The sequence below is a fragment of the Cercospora beticola genome, chromosome 8 (genome assembly GCF_033473495.1).
Source record: "Cercospora beticola chromosome 8, complete sequence".
NCBI classification, from domain to species: Eukaryota; Fungi; Ascomycota; class Dothideomycetes; order Mycosphaerellales; family Mycosphaerellaceae; genus Cercospora; species Cercospora beticola.
The window spans coordinates 354,252-369,474 of record NC_088942.1 but is presented as its reverse complement, the minus strand read 5'-3'; the positions used below and the strand labels follow the sequence as shown (position 1 = coordinate 369,474).

General features: G+C 51.3%; 7 protein-coding genes across 7 annotated transcripts; 6 read left to right on the top strand and 1 right to left on the bottom strand.

Annotated features, from left to right (window-relative positions):
• Nucleotides 1–191: 191 nt before the first annotated feature.
• On the top strand, nt 192–2,690 carry RHO25_011527 (uncharacterized protein; the record flags this gene model as incomplete). Its single annotated transcript, XM_023602944.2, has 1 exon — nt 192–2,690. The coding sequence occupies one exon, from the start codon at nt 192–194 to the stop codon at nt 2,688–2,690; it is 2,499 nt and encodes an 832-aa protein (XP_023454177.1).
• A 178-nt stretch (nt 2,691–2,868) lies between these two features.
• On the bottom strand, nt 2,869–4,479 carry RHO25_011526 (uncharacterized protein; the record flags this gene model as incomplete). Its single annotated transcript, XM_023602943.2, has 1 exon — nt 2,869–4,479. The coding sequence occupies one exon, from the start codon at nt 4,477–4,479 to the stop codon at nt 2,869–2,871; it is 1,611 nt and encodes a 536-aa protein (XP_023454631.1).
• A 753-nt stretch (nt 4,480–5,232) lies between these two features.
• Nucleotides 5,233–6,850, top strand: RHO25_011525 (uncharacterized protein; the record flags this gene model as incomplete). The annotated part of the gene is made up of 2 exons (XM_023602942.2): nt 5,233–5,458; nt 5,586–6,850. 2 exons carry the CDS (start codon nt 5,233–5,235, stop codon nt 6,848–6,850), a joined length of 1,491 nt encoding a protein of 496 aa, XP_023454630.1.
• Nucleotides 6,851–7,356: 506 nt separating this feature from the next.
• On the top strand, nt 7,357–8,516 carry ALC1 (Allantoicase; the record flags this gene model as incomplete). Its single annotated transcript, XM_023602941.2, has 2 exons — nt 7,357–7,468; nt 7,525–8,516. 2 exons carry the CDS (start codon nt 7,357–7,359, stop codon nt 8,514–8,516), a joined length of 1,104 nt encoding a protein of 367 aa, XP_023454627.1.
• Nucleotides 8,517–9,158: 642 nt separating this feature from the next.
• On the top strand, nt 9,159–11,032 carry RHO25_011523 (uncharacterized protein; the record flags this gene model as incomplete). The annotated part of the gene is made up of 2 exons (XM_065603424.1): nt 9,159–9,784; nt 9,838–11,032. The coding sequence occupies 2 exons, from the start codon at nt 9,159–9,161 to the stop codon at nt 11,030–11,032; spliced, it is 1,821 nt and encodes a 606-aa protein (XP_065459496.1).
• Nucleotides 11,033–11,739: 707 nt separating this feature from the next.
• On the top strand, nt 11,740–13,183 carry RHO25_011522 (uncharacterized protein; the record flags this gene model as incomplete). The annotated part of the gene is made up of 2 exons (XM_023602939.2): nt 11,740–12,104; nt 12,163–13,183. The coding sequence occupies 2 exons, from the start codon at nt 11,740–11,742 to the stop codon at nt 13,181–13,183; spliced, it is 1,386 nt and encodes a 461-aa protein (XP_023454629.2).
• A 618-nt stretch (nt 13,184–13,801) lies between these two features.
• On the top strand, nt 13,802–15,204 carry RHO25_011521 (uncharacterized protein; the record flags this gene model as incomplete). Its single annotated transcript, XM_023602938.2, has 3 exons — nt 13,802–14,609; nt 14,691–14,957; nt 15,011–15,204. 3 exons carry the CDS (start codon nt 13,802–13,804, stop codon nt 15,202–15,204), a joined length of 1,269 nt encoding a protein of 422 aa, XP_023454628.2.
• Nucleotides 15,205–15,223: the final 19 nt, after the last annotated feature.

Sequence of the window (15,223 nt, the reverse complement as noted above, 5' to 3'; positions counted from 1 at the left end):
ATCCTGAAGGATGAAGGATCGTGCCAAGACTTGGTCTCATGCACAGCCAACGTCACAGCCTCGCTGCGTCTACCTTCACTTCTGTCCACGAGCAGGCACAACATGAACGGTGCAACTCCACATGCCACATTCTCTGCACACAAGACTTCAACAACGCACACTGATGCTGATGGAAGCTCTCACACACAACGATGGAAGCTGCGCCTCCTAGCTACGAACATGCCACCTTAGTCGACCTCTGGGACATCATAGCCCGGTACATTCCTTCTGCAGACCTTTGTTCAGCATCACTAGTGTGTAGCAGATGGCACGCCACTTTCACGCCTCATATATGGGGCAATCCAGCTTCACATTTTGGCGTCGAAAATGACGCCGTCTATGTCGCTCTCACGCGGTTCCGAAGAACACTCCAGACCGCACGACTTTTGGTTAGATCATTGACGCATACATTGCATCTACCCCCTGCACATGCAGAGCTATACAATGGACCGCACTCGGACTGGCTACGGGATCTGATAGAGAGGCTACCGAATCTTCAGTCTCTTATCGTACGAGGTCTACCATTCTTCGATTATGCGGCTTTGCAGGCTTTGGTGCTTATGCGAAGGAGGTCTGAGGAGCGACCATATTCGCCTGGCAGACTTATAGAGCTACCGGGCTCCAGCGGAATGGCATTTCAGAGGCCTTTGACGACATTGAATACGATCCCTACTTTTCATTTGCGGCTGCTCGATGCATCTCGATGTCCGAACGTGACTTCAAGTAGTCTCGCAGCAGCGTTGAGCCGGTTTGAAAGTCTACTATACCTGGATCTATCATTCACATACCCCGCTCGAGATCCTATGGTTCTCACTACAATTGGGAAGTTTGCTGGACTTCAGGTTCTGAAGCTTCGGGGAGTGAGTCTGAAGGACGAGAATGTCGAGGTCCTCGCTCAGTCAGTTGGCTTAAGAGTACGAAGTCTTGACATCAGAGACAACCAGGTTTCAGATCGTGGCGTCAGGACTTTGTTGGAGAATTGCTTCACTAGGACTGCTGGTCAGCTTGATGGGTCATCGCCGCTGGCGGCAGGCCAACGTTCGCCAAACTTGTTACCTTATCTGGGCTCCGAAATGCTTGAGATCTACCAAGGCGAGGACTTCGAAGGCTATCTACGTAATGCGTTCACAGGCAACTTCGTCAGCCGCCTCGCTATTGAGGATGCCCCAGCAGGTGGTCTCACGCACCTCTACATCGCCAACAATGGACTCACTGTGGAAGGCGTATCAGGACTTGTAAGGTCAGGCAGGCTTCACGTATTGGATATTGGATCGGTGTCTGCTGCAAGGATACGACGTGTTTCTTCAGACGGAGAGGAATGGTACTCAGATGACGATGTGCCAGGTGCAGAAAAGCTGACTCCAGTTCTTGCAAAGCACGCTTCAGAGGCCATGTCATTTCTCAGGATCGACCACAGTCTGATCACAAAAGATGCACCCTGTTTCAAAACAGAGGAAGTCGTTCACGGCCGTGTAGAACTGGCAGATACTGCTCTGCCACCACTACCCTCGCACACAGCGGAGCTGGATAGCCATTCTGTCAGACCGCAAACATTTGAGCTTCCGACTGATGAGCAGACACCACGTTACGAGCTCGAGGGCGATCCTATGCAACTCGTAGTCTCAGCTGCTGCTGATGACACCTACAAGATTGAAGTACCTGACGATAGGAGTGGTCTCCAGCTCAATAGGCGTGACAGCGAGTGTCTCCCGGAAGTCGTTGACGATGTCACTCACGACATGGGCAAAACCCACCTGAGTCCCAACTCTGCCTTCGGTGAGGCCACAATGACCGCTACAGGGTTTCCAAGTTTCACAACATCATCCACCTCGTGCAGCCCAGCCATCACTCCGCCACAGACGCCAAGGCCTCGGAGTTACTCGTCAATGGGCACGGAGCGACAGGCGAGACTCAATGCCCACATAGCGCTTGGTCACAATCTGCATCCTGCAATGTTGCCTCACGTGAAAACCCTTGTGCTCACAAATGTGCCAATTACCTCTACCAGCAAAGACGTGGCCGATCGCATCATTCGGTTCCTTGAGAAGTGTGCAGAAGAAGCCTCATTCGCCCGCAAGCAAGCTCAGCTTGACTACGCGTTACCACCGGGCCGCAAAGGCCATCATGCCACTTTAAAGCACTCGGAGACCAAGATCTTCGCTCTCAAACGACTAGTTCTGGAGATGAGCCAAAATGAAGCCCCAACCTCCAGCAAAGCTAGTCCTTGGCAACACCAAGGTACCAGATCAATGACTGACGATCGAGACTCTGAAGTTCTGTGGAATGCTGCCGCGACAGACTTCAGCTTCTTTGGAGAAGAAGAGAACATGTTCCCGACCATTGAAGGCGGACGTTTCGCACACCATGGAGCATCTGAGAAAGAGGTCAACTTCGGCCAATCTGCGAATCAGCATTCAAGTAAACATTCTGCTGAGATAACTACCTTCGACACTATTTCGGCGATTTCAAGCTTCAGAAAAGATCGTAAACGAGTTCATCAACAGAAAATTGATGCGGGGAATCTGGACGCCGAGACGGAAGGACTTTGGAATGGGGTCGTGCAAGTTGTACGCGCGAATGCGACGATGAGAAGTGATGAGGAGATGGACTACTATGGTAACAAATTCACGAACAACTATCTGTATCGATAAGGTCGGAGTGGCGGTCGTTGGATGACGAAGAATTCGATTGGACGCAATCGCAGGTTGTAATACGAACTCCTAATGCAATATACATGCGATACCCATCATCAATGTGCTCTTGATATTCATCTTCCATCGATGTGTACAAACTTGTTCTCCTTCCAAAATTACAATACACCTTCTCATGTCATCGCTCACCATCTCGCAGTTCCAAAAATCGCTGATATCTGTTGTACGTCCACCGCCTACACGTCTTCCCAAAAATCTGCATCGGAATCGTCGTCAAATGAAACACCAAAGACAAAACCCCAATCGCAATGAATGTATTCGCCAAACCACTCGCATCAATCCACCGACTCGCCAAAAACGTAAAAATGCACGCCAAAGTATTATTAATGACCGCCACACCCACCATCCCTTCAAGCACCATATCCGGATAAGCATCCATCAAATATGCCATGGAAATATCTCCAGCGCAACCAAAACCGAACCCGGTCATGGCTAAACCAAGATACGGACCGGGCCAATTCCACGCTTTGGAAGATCCGATGCCAAAAAGCATTAATCCCGCGGGATTGATGATTGCAGAGAGATACATGAGCCACAGACGATCTTCGGCTTCGGAGATTCCGCCTCGTCTTTTCGCGAGATATTTGACGAAGATGTCGGAGAACCAGCCGCCGTAGATGCAGCCTATTGTGGCGCCGATGAGGGTAGGGACATTCATGATTGCGACGGCTTGGTTGCTGTAGTTCCAGGGTGGGTCGTAGTAGTTGTCTTCTTCGACTGTGAGGTAGAAGGATAGCCAGGCGTCTTGGGCGCCCCATTGGAGGCCGGAGTAGAGGACTGCGGGGAAGGTGAAGACGCGGAGGGTTAGCCAGAGGCGGTGGAAGTATTGTTTGAAGCCGAGGCCGATGAGGTTGGGGGCTGGGGTTATGAGGGCGATGCGTTCGAGGTAGGATTTTTTGCGGTCGATGGTGAGACGAGCGCTGTCGTGGGAGTTGCGGGTGTCGAGCTCATTGGGGGTGTCCGTAATTTTCTTCTCGCCTGGAATTACTGAGATTGATGCGCGAGCTCCTTGGAGGCCAAGGATGGCATCACGCTGGAAAGCTGTCTCTTCTAGACCAAAGTAGAAGACGAGCAACGAACACCCACAAACGATCGCAGCTGTCCAGCCCACCCACCTCCAGCTATCAATGGCGATGTATCCTGCAACTAGTGGACCCAAGAATGTACCAATCGAAGTTGCCAAGATATACAAGCCCAAAACAGACCCACGTTGATGCTGGAAGAATAAGTCCGAGAGTGATAACTGAGCCAAAGCTTCTGCGCAGCTCTCCGAGGCGCCCACAAACATTTGGTTCCAAATTGAGTCTTGCACGCCTCTAATGCGCGCGAACCAGATAGAGCCGACCATACCGAATGTCAGACAGATGAGATATTGGATCCTGCGACCGTATAGCCAAGGCATGGGAGAAGCGAGTAAACACCAGTATCCGATCGATGCGAATAGGACTCCGGCGGCTGTATTCGCTACATCGTAAGAAATGCCCAATTCTGCCAGCATACCATCACTGGCTGCTCCGGCATCGTTGGAGATCGCCGCTGTCATTGCGGTGATGAAGAGGACCAGAGTAGCGTGCCAGTATTTTCGCCATGGGGACCAGTTGATGGGATCATTGGGGCTGTCGGTTGGTGTTGGGTTGAGGACAAGTTCTTGGTCGCGTAGGTCGCCAGATTCGCCTTGGACGAAGAGTTGTATGGTTCCTGGGAGGAACTCGCCTCCGGGCTCGGCCATGGCTTGTCTTGCTCTCTCAGAGCGTGCTCTAGAATTTGACTTTGACAATGCCTTGAAATATGAGGGCTTGGTTTGCTTCGATTCTGATTGTGTTGGCTCAGCTCGCCACTGTATGATCTGTATGCAAAGCTGATGGTGCTACCGCAGCGCTGTCGGTGGCGTAGCGCTGCTCTCGTTCACCAGTCAGCAGCACAGCATCGTTACTTGATGGCGTCGACCGAGATTCCGAAAAGATAAGCTTCTGCACGCATGCTAGGATGAGGAGGACAAGAAACGCAAGAGTGCGCCAGCAAGGCCCAAGGCCGCGTAGCAGATTTCTTCTTATCGCGATAGCGCATTTTCCGTCGAGCGGAGTCCAGGATCGATGGATGGATCGATGCAGCAGCTGAGAGGCCCGAGTGGCGAGCGAATTGCAGCGGGCAACCACCGCGCCGCCCAACTCGGAAGCACTTGCTGGGATGAGTCTGGTTCACCTGCGTCACTTACGCCAGATATCCCGCACATCCCACGTGCCCACTGGCTGGATGACCCTTGCCTCGCGCTGCTCTTCAGCTTCTCTTCTCCTCTCACAACTTGCCCACTGCGAACAGCAACAGTCCCAAACGCACACACCGACGCACGTGAATGTCAACGTGTCAGCACAACATGGCGCACTTATACCACCAGACCTCCACGATATGTGACAGTCCTCCCAAAAAGCCCTCTAATTGTGGCTCCGGCCTGGGCGAGGACGCATCCTCAGTCTCTGCCAACATGGCCGTCCAGGCAGAGGCGCCGGCAGCTATCGACAAGCTGGCACCCAGGACCGGAGTCAACGAGAAGGCCAAAGTGATTGTGCTTGGTGCGGGTATCTCTGGCCTCCGCGCCGCATCTGTGCTCCAGCGCCATGGCCTGGACGTCACTATCGTTGAAGCTCGCGACCGCATCGGTGGACGCATACAGACTACGAGAAACGAAAAAGGCGTACCAAGAGATATTGGTTAGTCCTCAAACACAAAACTTGTAGCTGATACTGAGCTGCAGACCTGTGTTGGTTCGTTGATGGCCGAAAGGCTTCTTCACCCCAGGGGATATTCTCTCTCGCTTGCTAACACCAGGAACATTAGGCGCTGCATGGTGCCACGAGACAAGCCAGAATCCTCTGGTCAAACTAATCTCGAAGCTGAAGCTCGACTACTACTATGATGATGGGCTCCCTCTGTACTACACGGAGCACGGTCGAGCTGGTGCTCAGGCCAAGTTCAAAAAAGTGGCCGACGAAGCTGCAGATCATATGGAGTGGTACTATGAAACGCACCCAGAAGCGCCTGATCAACCCGTGTCTGACTTTGTGAACGCGTTCGTTGCAAAGCACGAGCTCATCACCGATGATGAGCGCTTGTGGGCTCCACAGGCATTCAAAGAAGTTGAGTTGTGGATCGGAACTTCGATCGAGACCGCCTCTTCCAAACATCTCTCCTACTTCATTACCGAACGCAATCTGTACATGAAAGGTGGTTACGATGCCATCGTCAAATGGACCGCCGATTGTCTCCTTCCAAACTCCATTCAGCTCAACAGCACTGTCGACAGCATTGCATGGACTGAAGATGGCTCAAAGAAATGTGCCGTCGAGTATCACGACGACGAAGGAAATGTGCATGTCGTTGAAGCCGATGCCGTTGTCTCTACCTTGCCGCTCGGTGCTCTCAAGCGAAACCTGGTCCACTTCGATCCACCATTGCCAAGCGACATGCAGCTCGCCATCTCCAAGTTCAGCTATGGAGCTCTAGGCAAAGTGTTCTTCGAATTTGCTGATGTCTTTTGGAGTAAGGAGAATGATCAGTTCGTGTACTTCCCATCTCCCCCGGAGCTGGATGCCGATCAGTATTCGACGTCACCTGGCTCGAGCAGCTCTGACGAACAGTATTCCATCTTGAACTATGCCACTGTTACCATCAATCTCTGGATCATGACCGGAGGAAAGGAGCTCTGTATCCAGATCGCCGAGCCTTTGACGCAGCGCATCGAGGCCATGACCAACAAGAAGGAAATCTACAAGTTTTTCGAACCCCTTTTCAAGCTTCTCCGCACTGAGCCATACAAGTCTCTCCCTCGTCTCATCGACGTTGAGACCACGCACTGGTCCCAGGACCCACTGGCTGGATATGGCTCCTACTCCGCCGACAAGGTTGGTGACGATCCTGACCTGTTGATGGATGCTCTCGAGAACCACAAAGGCTCGCGACTCCAATTCGCTGGAGAGCACTGTACTCTGACTGGCAACGGATGTGTGCACGGAGCTTTTGCTACCGGCGAGACCGCCGCAAAGAACCTCTTGAACAGTCTCGGCGTTGAACATGATGGTGGAGATTTTGTCAGTCTTCACTAAGCGATGCATTTGCATAGGAATGGCGTTGTCGATACCGTTGAGTTCATGCTGCATTCTACTTACGACAAACCACAGGTGATTTAGCACAGTATCTCATAGCACGGCAATATCAATTCTTTTCGAGCACAACTTCTCCGCACTGCGCCAATCCGGACCTCGTCGAGCAGGTTTTAGTCATGCATTCGACGCAAATGCAAGAGCGGAGGAAACAGGAGAAAGGTCTGCAGCTCGTCAACTCTACCAACCCCGATTACTTTATGTTTACTCGATTGTCTCAGGTGGAGAAATGGAACTGGCAAATGGTTCAAGGGTAAAATCTGGGGAGCCGTCGGCCGGAGCTGGCCGAGATGGCCGCGCCTGGCTTTTACGCCACTGAAACACCTGATAGCGTGAAACGAGGTGCAGCTATCGATAGGCCCCGAACATTGGCACGCATGCAAAAGGTACAGCTTGCCCACTGTCATTGATGGTACGTTCTGACACCAATCTACACCAACAGTTTCACGATGGCTGAAGCTCAAGTGTTTACTGCAGATGCTGCACAGGAAGTCATTGACTCTGTTGTCAAGTCTGTGCCTGCAGATCAAATCGATGCGACTTTCAAGTCTGATAGCATTGGTGAGAGGCACACTGGTCGACAGCTTCGTGCGATTACACCTGCTGACCGAACGCAGACCTGATCAACAAGGCCCTCGGGTCTCGTATCCTCTCCTTCTCCGACGAATGGTTCGCTGCCGCCGACAACCTCACAACTCCTACCCCACCTGTCCGCAAACCAGGTGTCTTCACATACGCTGGAGCTTGGTATGATGGCTGGGAAACACGACGACACAATACAGAACCCTTTGACTGGGTTGTCATACGCTTAGGCGTAGCAAGTGGAAGAGTCAAAGGCGTGGAGATCGATACCGCTTTCTTCAACGGCAACCAAGCACCTGAAGTCGCTGTACAAGGTGTCTTTGTGGACGATAGCAGAGAAGAGGAAATCAAGACCTCAAAATTCTGGGACAATGATAGTACTGTGGAAACTATCCTACCCAAGCAAGAATGTGGACCAAGTCAACGACATGGCTGGCTTTTGCCCAAGACCACAGACAAAGCTTACACGCATGTGCGGTTACAAATGTTTCCCGATGGAGGAATCGCTCGTTTCCGACTCTTTGGAGAAGTCGTCCCTGTCCTTCCGCAAGATGTCAACGAAATCTTCGACCTCGCTGCGACTGTTAATGGTGGTGTGGCAGTTTCCTGCTCTGATCAACATTTCGGTACGAAGGATAATTTACTCCTTCCTGGACGAGGAGTCGATATGGGTGATGGATGGGAGACGAAGAGATCTCGAGGGGAACATGTCGATTGGACGATTATTAGACTTGGGATTCCTGATGGGGTGATTGAGAGGATTGTGGTTGATACTGCGCATTTTCGGGGGAATTTTCCGCAGAAGGTGCAGGTTTTTGCTGCGGGTGCGAGTGAGAGTGCGCCAGGGCATGATTCGGGTGATTGGGTTGAGGTTTTGAAGCCGCAGAAGACGGGGCCTGATGCGGAGCATGAGTATGGGAAGGAGGTTTTGGAGAGGGTTGAAGGGGAGGGGTATGGGTTTGTGAAGTTGGTTATTATTCCGGATGGGGGTGTGAAGAGGGTGAGGGTTTTTGGGAGGAGAGGATGAGAGGTGAGGAGGCCTTCTGCTGCTGCTCGTGGGGATTCGGGCCCGGCATGAGGTTTTGACGTATGTGTTGGCAGGAATCGTTGCACAACTTCGAGATTGACGAAACGTACACACCTCTGCGCCCGACCCTTTCCTTCCGTCAATCGGAAATGTCCCTTCCAGCAAGGTATTAACTGTTGCTCGGCTTGTGCAGCAGGGCGTAGCTGCAAGTCGCCTCTGGCTGAAGCGAGTGAGTAGACGAGGCCAATCAGGTACTAAATACTCACGACAAAGCGTAGGATTTTCTGCTGGCAGTTATGAGCAAGAACAGCACTCACGAATTGTTGCAGAACCGAGATCAGATGAGTTGCTTCATGACCACTGAGGGTCGACTAGCGAGATCGTTGTGTTGTCAACCGCTTATCCACCAGTCAGTCACTGATATTTTTGTGGGCATGTCCGCCCATCACCTCAGCAATGCTCATTCGCAATCTGATATTACATTTGGAATCTCAATGAACTTCACTTCACTGCGACCTAGTGTGATAGCTGTCTCGAGGTTACTGGAGTCTATTCTCTTACACTTCTGGTGATTTTGTTCACTGCTAATTCTTCACGTTTACTCGACTGATTTCGGTTGCCCAGGCTATTCGTTGTTGCGATATGACAGGGTGCGAGCTGAACTCACAGGAACGCAATGCGTTCGTCAAAGATATCAAGTACAACTACAAGTCTCTGTGCTCAGACTGTCAAGAATTCAGGTTACTTGATGTACAGCCCGCTGAATTCTGGGACGCACTCGTAGTATGCACTCTACGCCACGCGAGTCTCAAGGGCGCCCGCATGCCCAAGTACGAGAGCATCTCGTACGTCTGGGGAGACGCTAAAGAACTTGAGACACTCGTCATCGATGGAGAGACGTACAAATACTCAGCTAGCTGCGTGGCAGCATTACGGCGTACGCGATTCTCGAGTGTCATCCGGACTGTATGGATTGATGCTGTGTGCATCAATCAGAAGAATCTCGAAGAACGCGCACAACAGGTCGCACTGATGGGCGACATATACCGGAGCTCGATTGGAAACCTTGTCTGCTTCGGTCATTGCGAGGATGAGCACTCAACTAGCTTAGCTCTACAAGACATCTCGACCATTCTCAAAGACATGAACGAAGAGACGAACAATCTCAAGCATATTGATAAGACTCCGATCAAGGCCGACTCAGGATTGCGCTGTTCTGTAGATTTTGAGCGGCTACAGACATGCCTCTTCTCGCTGCCATGGTTTAGGTAGATGCTCCCTACAGTGATCGGTCTTACATTAGTAGCTAATGATCTTGCAGTAGATTGTGGGTCATCCAGGAAGCTGTCCTCGCTCCTTCAAATACATGCTTCTTTGGGTCTTTCCAGTTTGACCTACTAAACCTCCTGCGGGCCGCCAACTGGCTACGTTACAAGGAGCTCTACGTGTCTAGCAGTATTACTGAGTCCACGGGTTGCAGAAACGCCTGGATCATATGGGATCTGGCAGATGTGCCTTACGGCGGTTCGACTTGCGGCCCGCTAATGGTCAGTCACTTGTTGGAGAAGGCAAGGGCTTTCCAGACAAGTGTACCAGCTGATCGGGTGTACGGTATGCTTGGGTTGAAGACATGGTCGGACGAGATTCCTTGTCTCCTGCAGCCGGACTACAACCGGTCGTACCACGAGGTTGTGCGCGATGCTATGAGATTTGCACTGAAGGAGTACGAGGACGGTCCATGGCTTTGGAAAAACGTCAGTCTCACCTCTAATGAAAGCCTGGAGGAGTCTTCTGCCCCCACATGGGTCCTGAACTTGGACAAATGGGGTCAAGAAATCCATCCTGTGACATTTATGCATAGCCACTTCAATTGCGCCAAGGCATACGCCCAGCCATGGCCCGAATCAAATTCAGGATGTGGCATTGATCTGAACGTACTTGAAGTCTCGGGATTCAAGCTGTGTACTATAGAGGAAACATTACCGGAGCTTACTGAAGAGATCTGGGAGGATCCGCCTCGGCAAAGAAAATGGCTGAAGGATTGCATCCAAATCACTCAAGAGCAGAGTGATGAGCTGGAAACGGCGTCTTTATTCATCGGTGGAGTCAATTGCGAGAACGAGCTCGCAACCGCCGCGGATCTAGCGGCATGGACGGATCTCAAAGCCTACATCTTCGACGATGATCGATGTTCGCTTGATTGGACATCAATGGAACTAGGAGACTTGCGGCCTGCCAGGCGGTATGAAGTCGCCCTGCTCAACGTCTGCAGAAGACGACGTGTGTTCCGTACCACTGCAGGATACGTAGGAGTGGGATCCAGGATCACGAGGAGAGGTGATGTTGTTGCCATGATCCTCGGCGGAATGATGCCATACATTCTTCGGCCAACGGGGGACGGGAAATATCGTTTCCTGGGAGAATGCTACATTCAATCCGACGATGTCATGTTTGGCGAGAAAGTGGCGATGTTGCAAGAGAGTGGCGCGCAGAGCGAAATCTTTCGCATGGTGTAGCAGAGTCTCACATTTGAGTCTTGCCTCAAAGTGTGTGGTTTCTGCTTGTTGGACATCTGATCCCAAGGTCGCAGTGATTTGCGAGAGAGCTTTGAACCTGGCATTTGAGAGGTTCGTCTGTCCGTAGGAAATAGTGACTGAATGTAGCAAGTGGTGTCGACCGAGGACTTATTTGAGCCTGAGGCCACATTGACAAATGCCGATGCCTGCCTGCAATGGCCGAGCTTTGCTTGCCACTTTCATCGCAGACAACCCTTCTTCTTCAACACCCGCAATGCAACCCATATCATCACATTGTTATCAGAAGGCGTCCAGGTTACAAGCACGGCCTCCTTCCGACCCCGAAGCTATCGCCAAGGCGAGACAAGTGCCGTCTAAGCATGCTCAAGGCGAAGTGGGATCCACATCCTTGCCCGACCACCCCTCCTCCGCCATTGTAACCTGCCATTCACAGGCAAAGCTCTGCCTATCACTCCACTGCCGCATATTCTCCGCCTCCATGTGGTCGCCATGCGCAGCGAACGGCCATGCTTCGTGCAGCTTATCACAGCTATCGCGGCCGCCACACAATGTTGACTGGCGGGCGTGCCGATCGCAGTACATGATGTAGGGATCAGCGTGGGCGTCTGAGACTTCCCTTCCTCTCGTTTTTGGCATTCTGTCTTGTATTGACCTTGAAGGCACCGTGCAGTGCTTCGGGAAGAACAATGGCTAGCCACAATCACACTTACGATGCAGACTCAGACCCGGAAAAGAAGATTGCGGCATTCGATGATGGGGCGATACGTTCAGGCTCCGTGCCAGAGAATATCCTCAAGCATTCTCACGATGCGGACGAGGCGATGAAAGCCTTCGAGGGCCAGACCGGCGAAGTGATTGATATCGACGAAGCTACCAACAAGAGATTACGCAGGATCATCGATTGGAATCTGATGCCAATCATGTGCACGATCTATGGTCTGCAGTATCTGGATAAGACGACGTTATCTTACGCTTCCATCATGGGACTTCAGACTGATCTGCGTCTGGTTGGGGACAATTATCAGTGGCTGGGAAGCATGTTCTACTTTGGGTGAGTAAATGTGAGACGCAAAGACTAATTGAACCCTGGCTAAAATTGTGGATGACAGCTACTTGGCCTGGGAATATCCTACGAATCGCCTGTTGCAACGACTGCCACTTGGAAAGTACTCAGCGGTGTGTATCATTCTTTGGGGTCTGGTCTTGGCTTGCTTTGCCGCTGCCAAAGACTTCTCTGGCGCCGTGGCGATCCGTTTCTTTCTCGGATTGACAGAATCGGCTGTGACACCAGGCTTCGCCCTTCTGACCAGTCAATGGTACACGAAAGCAGAGCAAGGATTCAGAGTAAGCATTTGGTTTTGCTGGAACGGAATCGCTCAGATCATTGGAGGTGTGGTCGCCTATGGCATCGCAGTGGGGACTGAAAAACATCCGGCGAGTCTTGCAGGATGGCAGATACTTTTCCTGGCGACTGGACTAGTGACCTCCGCAGTGGGCATCGTCTTCCTTTTCACAGTACCAGACAACCAAATGAACGCTCGATGGCTGAGCAAAGAAGATCGCGTTCTCGCCCTCCAGCGAATTCGAGTTAATCAGCAAGGGGTTGGAAACAAACATTTCAAGATGTACCAACTTCGGGAAGCGTTGACAGACCCGATGGTCTGGGGTTTCGCGCTTTACGCCCTCGTCGCAGATATCCCCAACGGAGGCCTTACCAACTTCTTTTCTCAGCTCATCACCAGCTTTGGCTATACCAAGCAGCAGTCTCTGCTCTATGGCACGCCGGGCGGTGCGGTCGAAGTGGTTGTTCTGCTTGTGACTGGTTTCCTAGGGGACAGGCTTGGAAGTCGTATTCTCACGTCATCTGGCGGTATGATTCTTGCGATCCTGGGAATGGCGCTCATCGTCGGACTGCCTCTCGAAGGATATAATAATGCTCGACTTGCCGGATACTATCTCACACAAGCGAGTCCAACGCCTTTCGTCTGCTTCTTGTCGCTGATATCCACCAACGTAGCTGGATATACGAAGAAGACTACTACGGCAGCGTTGTATCTCATCGCGTATTGCGTGGGCAACATTATCGGTAAGCTACCTCTGTCAAAATATGCTCGACTCCATGCTGACTAGGTTTCCATGCCCTCAAACTTTTCGTCCCAGTGATGCACCACGCTTCGTCTCCGCCGAGGTTACGATTCTTGTATGCTATTGCGTCTGCCTCTTGATCATGGCCTTCATATATTTCTGGTGCCGATTACAGAATGCTAAGAAGGCCGAGATTCGTGCCCAGCCGGGATACGAGAAGTTGGAGAATCAAGAGTGGCTGGATTTGACAGATGTCGAGAATCCGGAATTTATCTACGTATTGTAGTGCTCAATGCCATGAATCGATATATGCAGTATTTGTATTCAACTTCTCCGGCAAGCGGCACAGGTGAGTTCACCAAACCAATTCGTCGAACTCAATCTGGAAATGACGTCGTGCATCATGCACCGTGCTGTAAAACATTAAGAGCACTTAGGCGAGGTTACTGGCAAACACGAACTTCAGCCGCGTGTCGCGCGCGTTCCGGTATGAGACGTACTTTCATCCATGAATGAGTCGACAATTTGTAAATTTGGACAAATTCTATCCCAACGAGCGACGGAACCACGTTCAGAATTGAGAAGAATGCACGCCAGAGACGTGCAGAAAGGTTAGCCGGACAAAAGCGATTTGCAGCTTCAGCAATTCACCAAGCATCAGCCATGTCTTCCGAAGAAGAAAAAGACCAAAACACCAGCCAAGAATCCTCCTATCTCGAGCATGGCAAACCAACGACTCCAAATGGCACGAAACTCCCACTCTCTACAGCAGAACACCAAAATGAAGCGAAACCTCACAACCACAACCACCGCACCGCCTTCCTCCCCTGGCTAACAACCCACTTCACCTTCTCCTGGTTCACCTGCACACAATCCACCGGCGGAATCTCCATCCTCCTCTCCTCCTCCCCCAAAACTTTCCCCGGCCTAACCACAATCGGCACAATAATTTTCCTCTTCAACATCGCTCTCTTCATCCTCTTTACATTCCTCCTCATACTCCGCTGGAAATACAACCCCGGACTAATTCGAAAATCCTTCACCACCCCACCCGAATGCTACTTTTTCGGCTCTTTCTGGCTTACTTTAGCTACGATGATTATTAACATGGAGAGATACGGAACTCCACATTGCGGTCTTTGGCTGGTGACGACTATTAGGATATTATTCTGGCTCTACGCGGGTATATCTTTGACGTCTGCGACGGTACACATGGTCATCATATCGAAATACGTGGATATTAAAGTTTTAGATTTTCCAAGTCCGGCGTTTATTCTCATTTTGAATGCCATGTTGACGGGGACAGCGGCGGGCGCGATTGCGCAGAGTCAACCGGTTGAGCAGAGAGTGCCGATTATGGTTGCGGGAGTGGCGTATCAGGGACTGGGGTGGATTATGTGTGTGATTTTTTTGACGTTTGTGTTTGGGAATTTGTTGGAGAGGGGGTGGCCGGTTGTGGATTTGAGGGGTGGTGAGTTGTTGTCCTCTTTGCTGATGATGAAGTTGAGGGGCGTTTGATTAGTGAGTGTGAGCTGACTTTTGTGCTGTCTAGGTCTGTTCATCATGGTTGGGACTGCGGGTTTCACGATTGTTGCGCTGATAGGATGTGCTAGAGCTGCGCCGGCGGATTATGGTTATTTTGCTACGCACCCGATTGCTGGAGAGGTGCTCTTGATTGTGGCTACCTGGACTGGCATCTTTCTGTGGCTGTTCTGCGTCTTTGTTTTCGGCGTGGCATTTCTCATCATTATGGCGGGTCTGTTCGAAAAGCGAGAGGGAAAGTGGAGAATTGATATGAGTTGGAATAATGCTTCGTGGGGTAAGGAGACCAGTACACGCTTTACATATTGCACAAGCTGACAGTGGTGCTAGCTCTGATTTTCCCGAATGTAGGATGGGTTCTCGGTACCGTCTATCTCGGAGAAGAGCTGCAGAGTGAAGCAATCGCCTGGGTCTCAGTCGCGATGATCATCGCGCTGGTAGCTGTTTGGCTTCTCGACATGTTCCTCATGTCGAAAGCTGTCATCAAGTCGATATTCATAGACTCCAGAATCAAGGTCTCGTGAAGAGCCTCTGTCTGGTCGT